We start from the raw sequence: 17,463 nt of genomic DNA, 5'->3' as shown, positions 1-17,463 counted from the left end.
GAACACCAGGCAAAACTAAAAGAATACTTTGAAGTTCTTGATCTTTGTCTACCTCTAGAGCATACAGGTCAACCTGAGACTGACATAGATCTGTTGTAAGTTTAGTAGTTCTCTAACTTACCTTGCGATCACAAAGAGTACACAACTGACTCCTAAACAGGCTAAGAGCACATACATCCAAATGTCAGGAGATAGAGGGTTGAGGAAGGAGAAGACCCCTGGATTGGTGCCATTGGGCTTGCGGTAGAGAATGCTGATGCCCAGGGTCATGAAGGGTTTGGAGAAGTCTATGACTTTTTCCCGCACGTAAGTGATGGTAAGAGGAGCCACCGCCAGATCAGCCCTCTGCAAAAGCAAGTTTGAACTTGTCACCTTAGTTGTCTACCTTCCTGGTGAATGTCTAGACTTTTCCTGGTTCTCCTGATTCCTATTCTCAACTCCAAATGCTTCTCACACAAAAGCTTCTGTGCTGATTGACTCTAATATAAAAACAGTTGATTTACACAGTTATGTTTACAAAATAGTATTCATTAGCAAAGAGAAACCAGACAGTGTGAAACACACACACACACACGACATATATATATATATATATATATGTGTATATATATATATATTTATATATATATATATTTATATACGCATACATATTCTGGAACTAAATGGGGGAAAAAAACTGCAGAAGAATGTCTTTAAAAAAGGGCATGTGAGAAAAGTAAGAAATGAACAACTAGATCATAAAAGTAGTTGATGAGATTTTGCTCTGAGCTGCAAACTTCAGAACTCTTTATCTAATCTAAGAATCATTCAAGTTTATTCTTCGGTATGAAGGATGGGCCCATAAATTTTTATCCTCAATTTTTCCTTACTTGCCCTTCTAAGTGGGGAAACTACATTGGTAGGTTGTTTTCTCCCATTTTTCAAGCTATTTTTATGATTCAAAAAATAAATAAATAAAACGTCTTCTGACTCGACTCAACCATTTTTTCTCTTTTCTTTTACTTCTTCTCATTATGCATTTTTTTTTTTTTTACATTTAAGACCCCTATGTAGGAGATATAGTTTTGCTTACATGATCTATAAGTTCTTTGACCATTCCATTCCACTCTCCTTTGTCATTCTGAGCTCCATATTTGCCATCAGGGACAAGTTTAACATCATAAATGAAACCCAGGATGTTTGACAATTCCTTCAATAGATCCAGGCAATATCCTTCAAATCTGTCATTTCCATACAGCGGCTTATCAGATTTCCTGTACATCACATAGGGTTCTTCCTATATGAAACAAATCACATATGAAACCCTGTTATAATGAAAGGCAGAATTTACTTACCCAAGCTCTATCAACAGCCAGAAGATATAAAATATTTGAAGATTATTTTTAAGATTTGAGAATACTAAAGAAAGTCACTTCCCCTTCTGCCTTTGCTAAACTCATCTTTTGTACATCCTCTACAAATATAGAACACTCCATATATTATTTCTCTCCCTCCTCTCTCTTTGATTGAGAGTTTTTCCCCTCCACTGCTGAGGGCAGAGCTGTGAGTGAATGGTGTCATAGAGACAATCATTTGTGAACTTTAGGTCTGGCAGAGAAGGCAGGGGACGATCTGATGTCTGGATATCTGGCATCCAGCTGTGCCCACACCCAAGCTTCTAGTGCTAGACCCACCCTCTCTCCTGGCTTTTATCTATGAGCTTCACCTACTTACAAAAGGGAAATCTAAATCAGCAAATATATTCTCTTGTTCTTCAAACTTCCTGTCTACTAAATACTCTGAATATTTTAATTTTCTCATTTCTCAGCTAAATTGCATCTCAATTTCACTATTCCCTTATTACTTACATATTTTTTCTTGGTTTCATTCAGGATATCTTATTCAAAGGCCATTTCAATGTCTTCTTTTATCATCGGTTCCACTTTCTTATTTGAATGCATCTTAGAGCTCACATCTGGTAAATTCTTTGTTTATATGCTTACGTGATAAATCCCCTATCCTATGAATAATGGACATTTCCTTAAGACTACGTATCTATAATCTTATTAATTCTCATTTGACTAAATAAAAATGTATTTTATTTTATAAAATCATAATAGTTACTACATTACTGATCTGTCCTTTATGCTTAGGCTTATCCTCAAACAAACTGTTAGAAGTAGAATACTCTGTATTTCCATGAGAAGGTTGCAGAGAAAGTAGACACCAGAAAAACAAAACGGTTTTCATTTTGGATGAATAATTCTCCGAAGCTAACTGTTTCAGAAGTAAATTGGCCTGACATTATGGACTAAATCAAAACAGGAAGGTCCAAAAGTGAAGATTTTAGAGGTGGCCACTCCCTTTATTCCTTGGATTATGATAGAGCAAAGAGGGAGAACGAACAACTTGTGAGTGCACAGTTGCTAGATGGGGGCATGACAGGGGTTCCAACACAGAGTAGGAGGTACTTTTACCTGGGCTTTTGAAGAGCAGTTAATAAAGGGGCTATTTACAAAGGAATGAGCAAGACAAAGGGAAGCAACAGGGATGGTGGTGAGAATTGCAGTGGGATATAGACACCCAGGGACCAGCATAATTAGGAAGCTAGGGCTGAGGCAGAGAGGGAGGAAAGAGTGTTCCAGGAGTCCAGTGCAGTTAGTGTATGGAAGCAGGATCATTGACAGGATAGAAGCTATGGCTGTGAAAGACAGAGGTTCTGACAATACTGTTGGGAAACAGTGGAAGAAATCTCCTTGGGTCTCTTCCTCCACTTCCCTGGTCTTAGTCTCCCCTTGGTTTAAACCAACCAGCAGCCAGAGAGCAAGGGAGACCAGCTGGGTGGGGCTAGAGGGTGGAGCAAAAGAGAGCTGAGAATGGATTGGAGGTAGGAGATCTTCAGAACAATGTTGGAAGCTGATAATTCAATCTATTATAGGTACACACAAACATATGCTTCTAGTGTCCCAATTAAACATAGACATTTACAGAGAGAGTTGTTGGCATGAAAAGGATAGTTGAGGAATCCTTCAAGGTCTAGAGTAAGAGTCTGGATAAGATGCCCTGAATTCCACATGGTCAACTTACCAGAATTGTGGTGACGATGAGCGTTCGGTTGGCGAGTGAATCGGTGATATTATTGGACCTGTCTTTGTTGCCGTCTGTCATGTTAAGCCCACTGTTGGAATTCCAAATCCCAATCTACACAGAACACATTACATCAGAGGCTGCTGGCAGTCAGTGATGACATTTATGCTAAAGAGAGGTCCCTGGTACACCAGGAATAGGCACAAAAGCTCATAGTCTGGGAAGAGGACAACAGGGCATCACTGTGGAAGCTACTAAATGTGGGAAAACAAAACAATGGAAGGATGAGTGTGTAGATGGAACAGAAAATTTGTGCTATGTGGAGTGAAGTAGGGGGAGGTCCTTTTGTTTTTAATTTATTAAGTTCAATGTTCTGTTTTAAATTAAGAATTTTTAAATGAGTATTGGATTTTCTTCCAATATGTATTTGTTGAACAACTACTTATATGCCAGGGATTCTTCTAGGCATTGGAGGGCATAGCAGTGAACAAAAGAGATAAAAATTTCTGGTCTTGTGGAGCTTACATTTTATTGATACAAACCTTGTGTTACCAAAGTATTACCATCGATGCCTTTAAAATTTATAAGAAATGGGATGGAGGAGGCAAGATGGCTAGTGGAGAGATCGGGCATCTAAAAGGGAAATGTAAATGGAAGAAAAAGTGTGGATGAGCAGCAAACTAAGTTCTAGGCCTATTTTACTGGAGGACCCAGTGCTGGGTCAGGGTGCCTCTTGTGGACACTAGTAGTACTCTGTTCGTACCTTCCTTGTACCTCTGTTCTGGACCTTATTCTGTTATTATCATCTGTTTACCTGTCTTGTTTGTTCACTTGACCATGAATGCCTTCAGTGAAGGTGTTCACTTTTATTGCTTATTGATCTTTCTATCTACCACAGAACCAATCATTGTGATTGGCAGTCAGTGAAGCCCATTGCTCTTTTAAGAAATAATAACCCAAATTTCCTCCAGTGGCCAAGTCATTCCTGGGTTATCAGACCCTGTAGAAGTATATTGATTTGTTTTGCCTCTGGGGGCAACCTATGAAAAGAGCCTCAGAGAATCGAGCTCTTTTTCTGAAGCCTTTTGTAGGCATTTACTGCCAGCCTAGTGAGATGGCATGCAAACCTGGTTGTGGTGTGATCTTGGACAAGATACTAAACTTTCTGAGCTTTTGTTCTCTAACTATAAAATACTTTATAAGGATGCTGAGAAGATCAAATGAGTAGATGCATGTGAAAGTGTTGGTATAAGAGCTGCACAAACATTAATGAAGGACATCTGAATGACTGCCCCAGTAATTTCTTTAAGCTTGTCCTGTTATGAAAGAACTTGGAATTGTTAGTGAATTTTTTTTGAAATTTATAAGCTGATAAAGTAAAGGAGCTATGAAAAACTGGGTCAGTTTAGGAACACCAACACTTGGACATACTCTGGGATGGACAGGGTAGACCTATGCTTGATCTCTAAATATACTCTTCCAATGGGAGGACATTGGCTAGTTGGACAGAGTATGAGCTTTCCAGATAGACTCTTGTCCAGATTCTAATTTTGCAATTTACCAGCAATGTGACCATGGGCAAGTTAATTAACCCTGCTGTGGCTCAATTTCCTCACCAGCAAAATGGAGACATTAGAGCTTTCCTGATATTTAAATAAAATTTTACCTGTGGGAATGTTAGGCTTCTTTCCTTTTCTATTTATTTACTTTGATTTACTGCCTAAATGCAGCAGCTGGAAATTCATTTAGCTTGACAAGTATTCTTTTTAGAAATATAAATTCTTTGAGGAAGTTGCAAGTACTGTATCACACATTCACACATCGGTGTGAACTATTTCAGTTTCACTGTCTTCTTTCTATACTTAATTAGACCTAGTTGGTTGGTGACATAAGAGACAAGTCTAGATAAATGGGGGTTTGGGGTAGTTTTTGCATTTGAAAGCATTTCATTCTGTCTATAGAGAGGGTACTAGAGGTAGGATTAAGCTGTAGGATAACACCTTTAATAACCATTCAGTCTTTCCAGGATCAAGTGCGATGTTCATCACTTAGAATGCACGCTACACATGTCTGCGGATTAAAGAATCTTTTCTTTGTCTGGCTTTAAACCCAAGAAAAGGGGACAATTTTTTCTTTCCTCTCTTCTAACCTACTCTCACTTTTTGGGGGGCAGGGGTCCTCGCTTCCAGGAAATGTATCTCAGGCTAACCACAACTGGGAATCTATTGGTTTTCATCCAAAGCCATGCTTTAGGTTGTGAACAGTTGACTTCTAACTCTATGAAGACTGTTTAAATTGGGCCTTGGCTGTGCTTTTAATTAAAGCTTGACTTAGGCACTGGGGAGAATGGAACCTAATTTTTAATTAAGTATTGAAAGGTGGAGAAAATAACTCTGTTTTTAGCCAATTTGTTAAGTAATGAAATGTGTTCTCTGTAACTCTTATTTCTATTAATGTCAAGTGTTTAAAGGACCTATACTAATATTTGCAAATGGCAGTGTTGAATGGCCTTGCAACATCACTCCTTTTTAAAATACAAACTCGAAATCGTAGACAAATACACCCCACAGCTTAACATCTGGGTTTTTTTCTTTTATTAACCTCACTAAAAGTGTGGAAGGTCAGATATCATTGCTGATGTAGTTCTAATCAAATGAGTCCCAAAGTCCCATTCAGTGTAAACTTTCCTCCATAAAATAAGAAAAAGGAGATTATTTTTTCCCACTATCTGTGTAACAGAAGTTTCCTCAAACCTAGACTAAAAGAGTTTCAAAATATAGTAACGATCAGGCTATTCCTGGGAAGTGGACAGTTTGGAGTTTGGAGTACATATGGAATTTGAATGACCTCAGCCTTCTATTTTCAAACCTTTTAATCAGCAAAGCAGTAGAGTGCGTGTGTGTGTGAGAGTGCGTGTGTGTGTGTTTGTGTGTGTGTGCATGCGTGTGTGTGTCTTTTAAACCTAAGTTGTCCACTGACTTTACCTGTTAATTGAAGTAAATGAACACGTGAATGAACGTCTCTTTCTGAAAAAGCAAGATCCCATGATTCATGTGTATTGCGGGGAGGGACACAGTTACCCAGATGCCAGGGTGTTTAGCATTTCAGTCCTGTTCTCTGACCTTGGAGGAGGGCTTCCAGGAAGCAGAACCTCAGTTTTCAAACTGTAGCAAAAGCAGTCAGCAGCAATTCACCAGTGAGAAGTAGTGGACGGTGGACCAATTATTTGTGGGGAGGAACACTCAAAATCTAAATTGTCTGGCTCTGCCTTCTTTCACTTTGTAAACTGGCATGAGGGAGCAGCCATTTATTATCTCAGACAACAGAGGGAAGCATTTGAAAATGAGTGCCCAAATGCCATTAAGCAAACTTTTTAAAAAGAGGTAATGCAACAAAAAGATGCTCAGAGAGTGACTAACATCTATCTCCCAAACCTGGTATGTGATTCACATAAACTCAAAATCCAAAATTGCGGAATGAAATAATCGAGCATCTAGGGGAAGAAAAAAGTATATCTGTTTCTTATATCATGAGCTTTATGAACACATATTTTTAGTGATGGGTTTTGTAAAGACTGCCGTATCCATCTTTTGGAAAGAATTTCAGGCAGACTATTCTCTACTGAAAAACGTCAGAGTGCAGAGAAGAGCTTTTGGAATTTGAAGGCAATGGGGGTGAATCTTCCTCTTGAAAGATGGAGTCTTGTAGGGAAAGGCCAATGTGTTTTTTGGGTCTCAATAGGTCTCATGTGCTAGCACTCAGGTTACTGTAAATTGTTGACGAGCAGGCATAACACAAAACAACACACCACAGTGTATACAACTTGCAAAGTGGGCAACGATAGGTCAGCAGGAAGGAAGAGGCACAGCGGCATGGAGGAAGGAGGAAAGCCAAGAAGTGCAACCCTGGGAAGTGGGGGTGATTATTGCAGTTTAGTGACCAATAAAGGACATTCCCCTCCTCTGAGTAAAATTTCAGGGCTTGGATTTCATTCCCTAGGATATTTGGTTTGAATTAATTCAACATTGCATAAAGTGCCTGGAGTCTCAAACTGGATTAGTGTAATAAGCTTCTTTCTGGGTGTCAGTTAGGTTCATCTACTTATTAGCAGAGAAGAGATGGGATTGCCTTCCCTGTGCCTTTGGTAGCCTGATTCACTGAAGATTAAAACAAGGTTATTAAACCTGTGCTTTTTTAAACTTAAAAGCAGGACATTTTGGAGCTCATCTGAGTACTACCAAAAGGGAGACAAGGTTTTTGACTGCAGGGAGAAATTGTTTACACTTTCTGTGACTTAACTAATAATTCCAAAGATGAAAGTGAACCTGACAAAACTGTTCAAGTTGAACAGTAATTTAAGGTCCATTTGTCAATCAACAAATAGTTTAGCAAGTGGTTTTAGAGAGAGAGAGAATGAAAGACAATGTTTGCATATCACTGGGACACTTTCCTGATCCGAATGTTTGTAATGTCTAACATTTGCTTCTATAATAAATCTGTGCACATTCTTTGACAACATGATACTAGGTGTTATGATTTGCAAGATAATCTCATTTCCCTTTCAAAACCTCTAATGTTTTTGTCCTCTGGAAACTGGGGTTCTAAAACAAATTGCAAAACAATATGCATTGACAAATTTTGCTTTACTGCATAAAAAAAGATAGTATGTAAGAAAAGGGAATTTCTAAAAATGGCTCATATTTTGTGGTGGTGACACTGAAGGAGATGTCCCAGCCCTTCTGAGCCTTAGCCTATCTGACTAGTCTGATGGATCAAATCTATTGTTTTTATGCCCCTTAGGGAAAAATATTTAGTGATTCAAGAAAGAATATCAACGGCCCAGTGTCTGCTTCTGTTTCAGTTACCTGCTTTCAGTCCTAACACGGACTGAGTCTACCCAGGAGAAACAAAAATAATCTAGGGGGAAATATTTAATCCATCATTATTTAATCCATCTCAAGCCTGTTTCCATTCACAGGCAATGTTGTTGAGAGACAACATATTCAATCATCCCCATTCTCCCTTTATATGTAATATCGCCTCTAAACTGCAATTGGAGAGCTACTCGTCTAGGAAAGCTGGAAGGATGCAGGTTTTTCCTTTGGTATTCCCCCCCCACCCAGATTTCCTGCAGTTTTTGTCCGTGTACAAACCTTCTTCCACACTTTATATAAGTGTTTAGACACTTCGCCAGCAACCTTGGTTTTCGGAGGGAAAGATAAAAATAGCACTTAATTAAAATGGATCATGGAAGCCAAAAGGTATCATGGTGTGTAAGTGTTCACAGCATTACATTTCCCACCCATTATTGGGAATCTTGCATCTTAATTCAATATAAAGCCTGAGAATAGGTACAGTAAAGAGATGAACCAAGTACTGGGTCCCACAGAAGTTACTTCTACTAGGTGGTGCAACCTGATTTTCACTTTTCCTTTTGCACACCAAAAAAATGTCTTAAAGTTCTTTTGAATATGCACATCTATGCTGCAGAGTTAAAAGGTCTTCATCATTCCTTAAGAAGACATGTTAAAGACATTTATAACCAGATTAGTCAATCGACCAACACACACACACACACACACACACACACACACACATTATTCCTTAGTGAGAAGAAGGTGTACGTAATGACTTATTCTTTGATTAGGGGCTTCTGCGTATTAGAAACTTGAGTGAAACTGAGAAAATAGGCTTTTTCTAACAACTTTCCCTATGGACCCTGCAAAAGGCTGACATGAAAAGATTGGCCATTTCCTCCATTGACGCCTGAGGAGGATAGGTTGGCTTCCCCCATTGCTTTAAGGTTCAATCAGCCTTCTCAGGAATTGAGCCCAAGTCACCTGAAGAAAGAAATGTTATTGCAAACAATGAAGAGATAAAGAAACAAATTGAGAAAACACTTTCATCTAATTCGATTTTGCCTTTGTTGGAAAAACACCAATAGAATGTGCATAATATTGACGTGTATAAATAGCTGCAAAAACATAACAATAGCTTCATCTATTTCATCACACATCTGAGCCAAAAAGATGTTTCTTTAACAGCTTTTCTTCCCTCTTCAGTTCTGTACATTAAATGGAGTGGAGAAGGAGAGAGAAGCATGTATAGAGAAGCAGACGTTTTCTTTAAAAAAAAACATTATAGGCTTTTAGTCCATAACAATATTATTTTCTTTCCTTGTGTTCCCTGTAGCCCAAATTCCACATCCAGTATGGAGGCTAGGTTGATGGCTTGTGCTCTGTCAGAGCATGTTAACCTAACAGACGAGGAAATCAGAGTGAAGAAACCTGAGAGAGAGAGAGAGACAGAGAGACAGAGAGACAGAGAGACAGAGAGAGGAAGAGAGAGGCAGAGAGACAGAGACAGAGAGAGAGAGAGGAAGAGAGGAGATGAAGAGAGAGGGCATTTTTAAAAGGGGAAACCTGCGTGACTAGTGTGAACTCTCAAAGCTGTGAACTAATTATTTTCCGCAGACATTTCAGCACTGGTGGTCACCTTTTACATTCAGCCTAATTAATCTTTGTTTATTTTAATTAAGCTATTTGGGGGTGAGGCATATTTAGGACCTTAAAAAAAATGTGTCTCAGTTAACAAAAGCAACAAAACAGAAATAGAAACCTTATCTCATTTTAAAAATCAACCGAAATATTTCAACTAAGTAAAACTGATTGTTCCCAAATCCATTCTTTTACATTAAGCTTTTTGTCCCCTACAGTGAAAAAAATGTTGGCTTATAGAGTTTTGGTGTTCAGGCAGTTGTTTTGGGGGCTTCAAAATCTTTTTTTTTAAGGTTCTAAAGGGCAAAGTCTTCACACTATAAGTGTTAATTATCCCAATGCATAGTTGTGAATACTAAAATTGGTGTAATAAAGAGGAGGCAAATTATTTTTTTATTATTATTATTAATTAAATAGCTTACATTTGCATTGCTCTAAATAGTAACAAGAATGGAACTCAAATCATTGAGAGGTTGAGAATTACAACTAAATAAGACTAAAATCAGAACTCAACATTAAAATACATTTTTTTGGCATATTTCCTCCTAAAATTAGGGATGCAAAGTTAGTTTGCTTCAGTAAGCTTTTTCTATCCTACTTTATTTTGTCCCTCTGTCACCAGTCTCAAAATGGAGTAAAATTAAAATTCATTTCTAAGTAACCCTTGGATGCCATTCCAAATATAAATCATTGACAGCTTCTGATTTCCCAAGTCTAAACTCAAATTCTTAAAACCTTTGAGAAATGAGGCTAATGACATCCACCCCTAAGGTTATATATATGTAATAATATAATGATGCTTGTATATAAACCAAGCACTATATAACCATTAGCATTGCTATTAATAGCACACACAATTTAACAATCTAGCACATCAACATCGATCTGCATATCAGGGAGAGAGATCTAGAAAACTGGACGTAAATGAACTTGCTGAATCACTTTATCATTCCCCTACTTGTTTGTGCAAGTAAAAATGCATGAGCAATGCTTTTTTTTAATTTTCAAATTTATTATTGAGGAGGTTACCTTTTCAGTTCCTTCCTCTTTGAGACTAATAATGTCCAGATCAAAATCCTTCCTCAAGCCATCGGTTTTATTGAAGGTGATACGCCCAGTCAAGCCATCCCACTGAGCCTATGAACAAAAGGAATGTGGCATTACTGTTTAACACTTATCATAAGCCTAACACCATTAAAACTGTAATACCTCAAATTCATCACAGTATCCAATTATTCGGTTTCATCATGGTGTTATAAACCATTGTGTTGGTTCAGTAACTTGATACCAGAACACTTCACTGTTTTATTAACACTCATTTATTTCGTCAATTCTAACGTTTTAACATCAGTCAAATCTGTAATGGTGGCACTTTAAATGGGGAGTTTGGAAAGAATGACTGTAAAATGGTCTGCACATGGAGTAAACAAAATCTGGGAAGTCATAATATTCAGCTTTCCAAGGTCAGTCCAAGTACTTTTCAAGGTACTTCTCAAAGGAAGTAACTCCCTTTTTTTCTATGTGAAAAGGATATAATCCAGTGATGTATTATCAAATTTTTAGTGTGTTTGTGATTTAGTCTTTCCAGTGTCATTTGGGTATTATATTACTTTCCTGTGGCTGATGTAGCAAATTATTACAAGCTGGTGGCTTAAAACAACAGAAAGTTATTCTCTCACAATTCTGGAGGCCAGAAGCAGAAGTCCAAAACCATTATCACTGAGTGAAACCAAAGTGCCAGCGGGGCCATGTTCCCTCTGGGGGCCCAAGGGAGACTCGGTTCCTTGCCTCTTCCTGCTTCTGGTAGCCGCCAGCAATCCTTGTCTTGTGGTTGCATCACTCCAATCTCTGCCTCTGTGGTCACTTTGCCTTCTCCTCTTCTTCTTCTGTGTAATCTCCTCTACTTCTCTCTTATAAAGACAGTTGTGATTGCATTTAGGGCCTATGCAAATAATCCAGGATAATCTCCCCATCTCAAAAATCCTTCATTTGGAGTGACATCAGCAAGACGGTGAAATAGAATTTTCCTGGCTTCCCTCCTCCTCACAAGGAGAAAATTAACTATTATTCAAGGACAAGACACTACTGAGAGAATCCTAGAACATGGGGGTGAGGTTGAAGCACCACCCCCTGCCCCCGCCCCCGCACCACAGAGACCAAGAGAAACTGCATTAGAAGGTAAGAGAAGTGGCTACAGGTTGACTGCATTGCTCCTTTCCCAGGCCAGCACAGCAACACACAGAGAGGTCTCCCCTGAGCCTCTGGTTCCTCCAGGGGGAAAAGAGAACCCAGAGGAAAACCAGCTCTCCCAGCATTGTGGGTAACATTGCAGGAGCCCCTACTCTGATCTCGCACCTCAGGGATTGCTGGGGAATCTGTGGGGCTGGACCACTGGAAATCTGACTGTGATGGAGATGCGGGGAGGTGTTCGCAGTGACCACCCCACAGATCTTGGCAGACTAAGTTCATTCCTGCAGTGCCCAAGTAGTAATCCCAACCAGAGGCTTTACTTATCTGAAGAATCTAGTTGGAGGTACATTCTGACCAGAGAACTAGGTAAGGTATAGATCTACTTGATTCAGATCCTCAAATGAGGAGTTTTGCCAGCTTTGGAGCCTGGTTTGCCCACATCCAGGCAAGGAGCTGAATCACAGCCTCACCTGCTGTGAAGATTGTCTTGTGGCCCCATCTGACCAGAAGGGCTGGAGACAATTCCAGGAAGCTATGTGATCCAGTAGCACACGAACCAAGAGGTGAGCAGAGCCAAGAGTTTGCAGAACAAAGCCAGTGACCCTGTTCAGTTAGGGGACTTGTAATGTAGGTCAGCTTCAGTTAAGACAACAAACAGCTTTACTGGATTTAGAGTTGCTTGTCCTGCTGTGCCTGGACAAGGAATCTAATTCATAGCTCTTCTCATTGCTGAATACAGCCTTCATCTTGTCTGGCCAGGGAACCGAACTGGAGCACACAGAAATAGCCCATCCAACAGCCTTATGTACAGTGGTACTGGAACAGAAAGCAGAGCTTATGGCTTTCCCAGTCTGCAGAGCAAAACTGGTGGCCTCACCTGACCAAGGAATCAGTGCATACTCTTTGAATCCCCAAATAATGAGGGGGAACCCAGGCCCTGGGTCTTATCGTGCTGTCCTGCCAGGGCAAGGAAGCTAATTTGTAGCCCCATCTACTACTGTATGTAGTACCTAGTCCCAACGTTCTAGTAAGCCTTACCAGAGAATCCAGGCAACCATGGAGCCCATCCTGTAGCCTTACTTGGGTAGGAAACCAAGCCAGCAGTCCCATCCAACTGTTCCCAGACAGTGCCACAATCCTCATCCTTGTCCTTAGAGCGTGAACTGTTGCTTTGCCTCAGAATAGACCATAATAGTAGGCCCCACCTGCCCAAGGACCTTACCAGCAGACACACCCAGAAATTTAAACTAAGCTGACTGGTCAAAAACTGTCTTTGCCAAAGCAAACTTGTAAAGTCTGGAAGAAGAACCCAAATACCCAAATGTGCAGATGCCAATGTAAGGAATCAAGGATCACAAAAAATCAGGTCAATATGACACCACCAAAGAAAACAAATAAAGCTCCAATAACTAAAAAATGGGGATCTGTGAACTGTCAGACAAAGAATTCAGAATAATCCTCTTAAGCAAGTTTAGTAAACTACAAGAAAACACGAACAGACACTAAATGAAATTAGGAGAACAATGCATGAACAAAATGAGAAATATGATAAGGAAATAGCAACTATCAAAAAAAAAAAGAACAAACCCAAACAAAACAAAAAACCAAACAGAAATCCTAGAGTTGAAAAATGCAATAACTGAACTGAAGACTTCAGTAGTTTCATAAGTAGACTTGACCATGCAGAAGAAGGAAGGTCTGCAAGATAGGACAGTCAAAATTACCCAGTCAGAGGAGCAAAAAGAATTTTTAAAAAGTGAAGAAATCCTATGGGCATTATGGGACACAGTGAAAAGAAACAATATTTGCATTATGGGAATCCCAGAAGGAAAGGAGAAAGAGAAAGGGACAGAAAGTATATTTAAAGCAATAATGGCTGAAAACTTCCTGAACCTGGGGAGAAAAATGGACATCCAGATCCATGAGGCCCAAAAGACCCCAAATAGGTTGAATCCAAATAGGACTCATTATAATTAAACTGTCAAAAGTCAGAAAAAAAGGATTTTTTTTTTTTATGAGAGAGAATGTTTTATTTTATAGATACATAACTATGGAATATATATAGTTTTTTATATATATATATGTCTGTATATATATTATAGTATATATATAAAATATGGTTATACACACACATACATTCAAGACAATAAATTTAGTGGTTCTGATAACATAAAGCACAAAGATTTAAAATAATATTTGAATAATTACAAAAGTTTTCATACCAAACACAGTGCAGATCACTTATGGAAACACTTTCTAAGAACACTCATTTTTACTGATTCAATCTTTTCAAACATGATCTCAACCAATACAAAGAACTTAATAATGATGTATATAAATCACTATAAATGTACTCTAATTTGATCAATAAGGCTGTCAATTCAAAAAAATAACAATATTCATTTTCTTCCTCCTGGAAATAGGATTCTCTTCAGAATGGTTTATTATTTGTTGGTAACTTTCATTATCTTATGTTAAAGTTATACTTAAGAATTAAATAACTATATTGAATTTGTAGTTTTCATTTTTTAATTGAAGTATAGCTGATTTACAATATTATACTAGTTTCTGGTTTACAACGATTCAGTATTTTTATAGATTACACTCCATTTAAAGTAATATCAAAACAATGGCTATATTTCCCTGTGCTGTACAATATATCTTTGCTGCTTATCTATTTTATACATAGTAGTTTATATCTCTTAATCCCATACACCTATTGTACCCCTTCTCCCTTCCCTTTCCCCACTGGTAACCACTAGTTTGTTCTTTATATCTGTGAGTCTCTTTCTGTTTTGTTATATACATTATTTGTTTTATTTTTTAGATTCCACGTATAAGTGATAATGTAGAGTATTTTTATTTCTCTGCCTGACTTATTTCACTAAGCATAACACCCTCTAGATCCATTCATGTTATTGCAAATGGCAGGATTTCATTCTTTCTTATGTCTGAGTAATATTCTTTATCCATCCATCTGTTGATGGACAGTTATGTTGTTTCTATATCTTGGCTACTGTAAATAATGCTGCTATGAATATTGGCATGCATGTATCTTTTCAAATTGGTGTTTTTCTTTTCAAAGAATTTTAAGAACAACAAGAGAAAGAGAGAAGTTACACACAAGGGAAACCCTGTAAGACTATTGGTGGATTTCTCAGGAGAAACTTTTCAGGCCAAGAGAAAATGAGACGAAATATTCAAAATATTAAAAGAAAATAACTGTCAACCAAGAATTCTATTCCTGGTGAAGCTGTCCCTCAGAAACAAGGGAGGAATAAAGACTTTCCTGAGCAAACAAAATCTGAGGAAGTTCATTACCACTAGAACTGCCTTACAAGAAATGCTAAAGGGAGGTCTTTGAGTCGAGAAAAAAGAATGCTAAATATCATAAAAACATAAAAAGGTGGATGTTAGCTGAATCTACTGTGGTAATCAGTTCATAATATCTGTAAATTGAACCATCATGCTCTTCTCCTTAAACTTATACAGTGATGTATGACAATTATTTCTCAAAAAATGGGGGGAAAAAGATATATGAGAGAGGTGATCTCTCTCAGCCATGTGAGGACACAGCAAGAAGGCAGCCATCTGCAAACCAGAAAGAGAGCCCTCACCAAGAACCCAACATTTCTGGCACCCTGATCTTAGACTTCCAGCATCCAAAACTGTGAGAAATAAATGTATGTTGTTTAAAGAAAATGTCCATCGACAGATGAATGGATAAAAAGATGTGGTACATATATACAATGGAATATTACTCAACCATAAAAAGGAACAAAATTGGGTCATCTTTAGAGATGTGGATGGACCTAGAGACTGTCACACAGAGTGAAGTAAGAAAGAGAAAACCAAATATTGTATATTAATGCATATATGTGGAATCTAGAAAAATGGTACAGATGAATCTATTTGCAGGGCAGGAATAGAGACACAGACATAGAGAATGGATGTGTGGACAGAGGGAGGGAGTGGGATGAATTGGGAGATTGGGACTGATGTATGTGCACTGCCATGTGTAAAACAGCTAGCTAGTGGGAACCTGCTGTGTAGTGCAGGGAGCTCACCTGGTGCTCTGTGGTGACCTAGATGGGTGGGATTGGTGGGGGTGGTGGTGGTGGGAAGGAGGTCCAAGAGGGAAGGGATATATGTATACATATAGCTGATTCACTTTGTTGTACAGTAGAAACTAACACAACATTGTAAAGCAACTATACTCCTATTTAAAAAAAAAAGAAAAAAGAAAAATCCTTCATTTAATCATATATGCAATCTTTTTGCTTGTTGTTATATAAGGTAACAATTGCAAATTCCAGAGATTGGGGCATGTATATCTTTGGGGGGGGACCACTGTTCAGCCTACCACATGTATCAACATCATTTGAGGAACTAAAAATCACAGTAGTCTGCCCTTCACAGAACTGACATTGGAGATCTTTGGTAGTTTCATTAAATAAAAAATAGTGGCCCCAGAGGGTCTTGAGCTTCAATCATTAGGCGATTCTTGGTAAGCTTGCCTATTTGAGTTGACTTACAAATGAGGATAAAAGACAACTCAGTCCTTTGTTTACACTTAGCTATTTTCCCTCTCCTGACTTTACCAAATTCATCAGATATGTGTAAGATGTGAAAAAGATCCTGAGAGTTACACTATATCCACAGTGTTCACACCATGTGTGTATGTTGAATATATTTACCCATTTGCCCAAGAGGCAGAAGCAATGCAGTGGAAAGAGTATGAGTTTATCACAGAGCTGCTTTTAAATCTCTGAAGTATGACTTCAGGAAGATTATTTAACCTGAATCTGGTTTATCTCAGATTTCAGTGTTTATCCATGCAGGGTTTTTGAGAGATTTAAATGGCACTTAACACAATTCTTAACACATTGAATACATTTAAAAGGTTAACAGTGATTATTTTTATAAATATCTCTTATTTTCCTTCCCCATATTCATAACTCTAGAATTTGACTTTTATTACCTCCAATGTCAGTACTCATATGTGTAGTTTTTTCTGGTCTCTTCTGTATTTCATTTTACAAAGCAATATCAGATTCATTGTCCTGAAGTGTAATTTCATATTCATGCAATTCCCATCAACACATAAAGTACATACTGAATTTATGTCACCTATAAATGAGTCTAAATCTTGACTTTACATTTGCAGTTGTGATGGTTAATTTTATGTGTCAACTTGACTGGGTCATGGGATGCTCAGTTTTCTGGTTAAGCATTATCTCCAGGTGTGTCTGTGAGGGTGTTTCCATTTGAATCAATAAAGCAATTGCCCTCTCCAATGTGAGTGGGCATTATCTAATGCAGTGAGGGCCTGACTAAAACAAGGAACAAAGAGGCAGAGGAAGGGAAATTTTGCTTTCTCTGCCTGACTGCTAAGACTGGGACTTATACCATTGGTGCTCCTGGATCTCATCTTCCTGGTGCCAGGAAGTATCTGAGAACACCTAGTGGTTTATAGTTTAGTAGGAATAAGCACATTAATGTATTTCAATGAAGCACCCAAGTGTGAGGATAAAAATTCGCACATAGTAACTAAAGAAAGAAATATGGATCATACTTATCCCAACCGCAAGGAAAAAAAGAGAGCCAGTGACATGTTCCTGGAGGAAAGAATGCCTGAACTCTCAAAGGATGAGAAGTTAGTTGACCAAGCAAAGACTCACAGACTGAGTAAAAGCATGAAACACAAAAT

At 38.3% G+C, this 17,463-nt stretch overlaps 1 protein-coding gene across 10 annotated transcripts in view; it reads right to left on the bottom strand.

Annotated features, from left to right (window-relative positions):
• The window catches only part of GRIK1 (glutamate ionotropic receptor kainate type subunit 1), a 425,622-nt gene that overhangs the window by 50,414 nt on the left and 357,745 nt on the right, over window positions 1–17,463 (bottom strand). For 5 of the 10 annotated variants that reach the window (XM_082391894.1, XM_082391896.1, XM_082391890.1 and 2 more), the window contains 5 exons: window positions 10,593–10,700; window positions 8,220–8,264; window positions 3,067–3,180; window positions 1,073–1,276; window positions 122–345 (listed from right to left, as the gene is read on the bottom strand). In XM_082391894.1, the coding sequence (XP_082248020.1) occupies window positions 122–345; window positions 1,073–1,276; window positions 3,067–3,180; window positions 8,220–8,264; window positions 10,593–10,700 (695 nt within the window). The remainder of the gene's footprint in view (window positions 1–121; window positions 346–1,072; window positions 1,277–3,066; window positions 3,181–8,219; window positions 8,265–10,592; window positions 10,701–17,463) is intronic. The other 5 variants (XM_082391895.1, XM_082391889.1, XM_082391892.1 and 2 more) reach the window with 1 other exon arrangement.

Source organism: Balaenoptera borealis, assembly GCF_965194805.1.
Source record: "Balaenoptera borealis genome assembly, chromosome: 5".
NCBI classification, from domain to species: Eukaryota; Metazoa; Chordata; class Mammalia; order Artiodactyla; family Balaenopteridae; genus Balaenoptera; species Balaenoptera borealis.
This window is presented reverse-complemented; position numbering and strand designations above follow the sequence as displayed.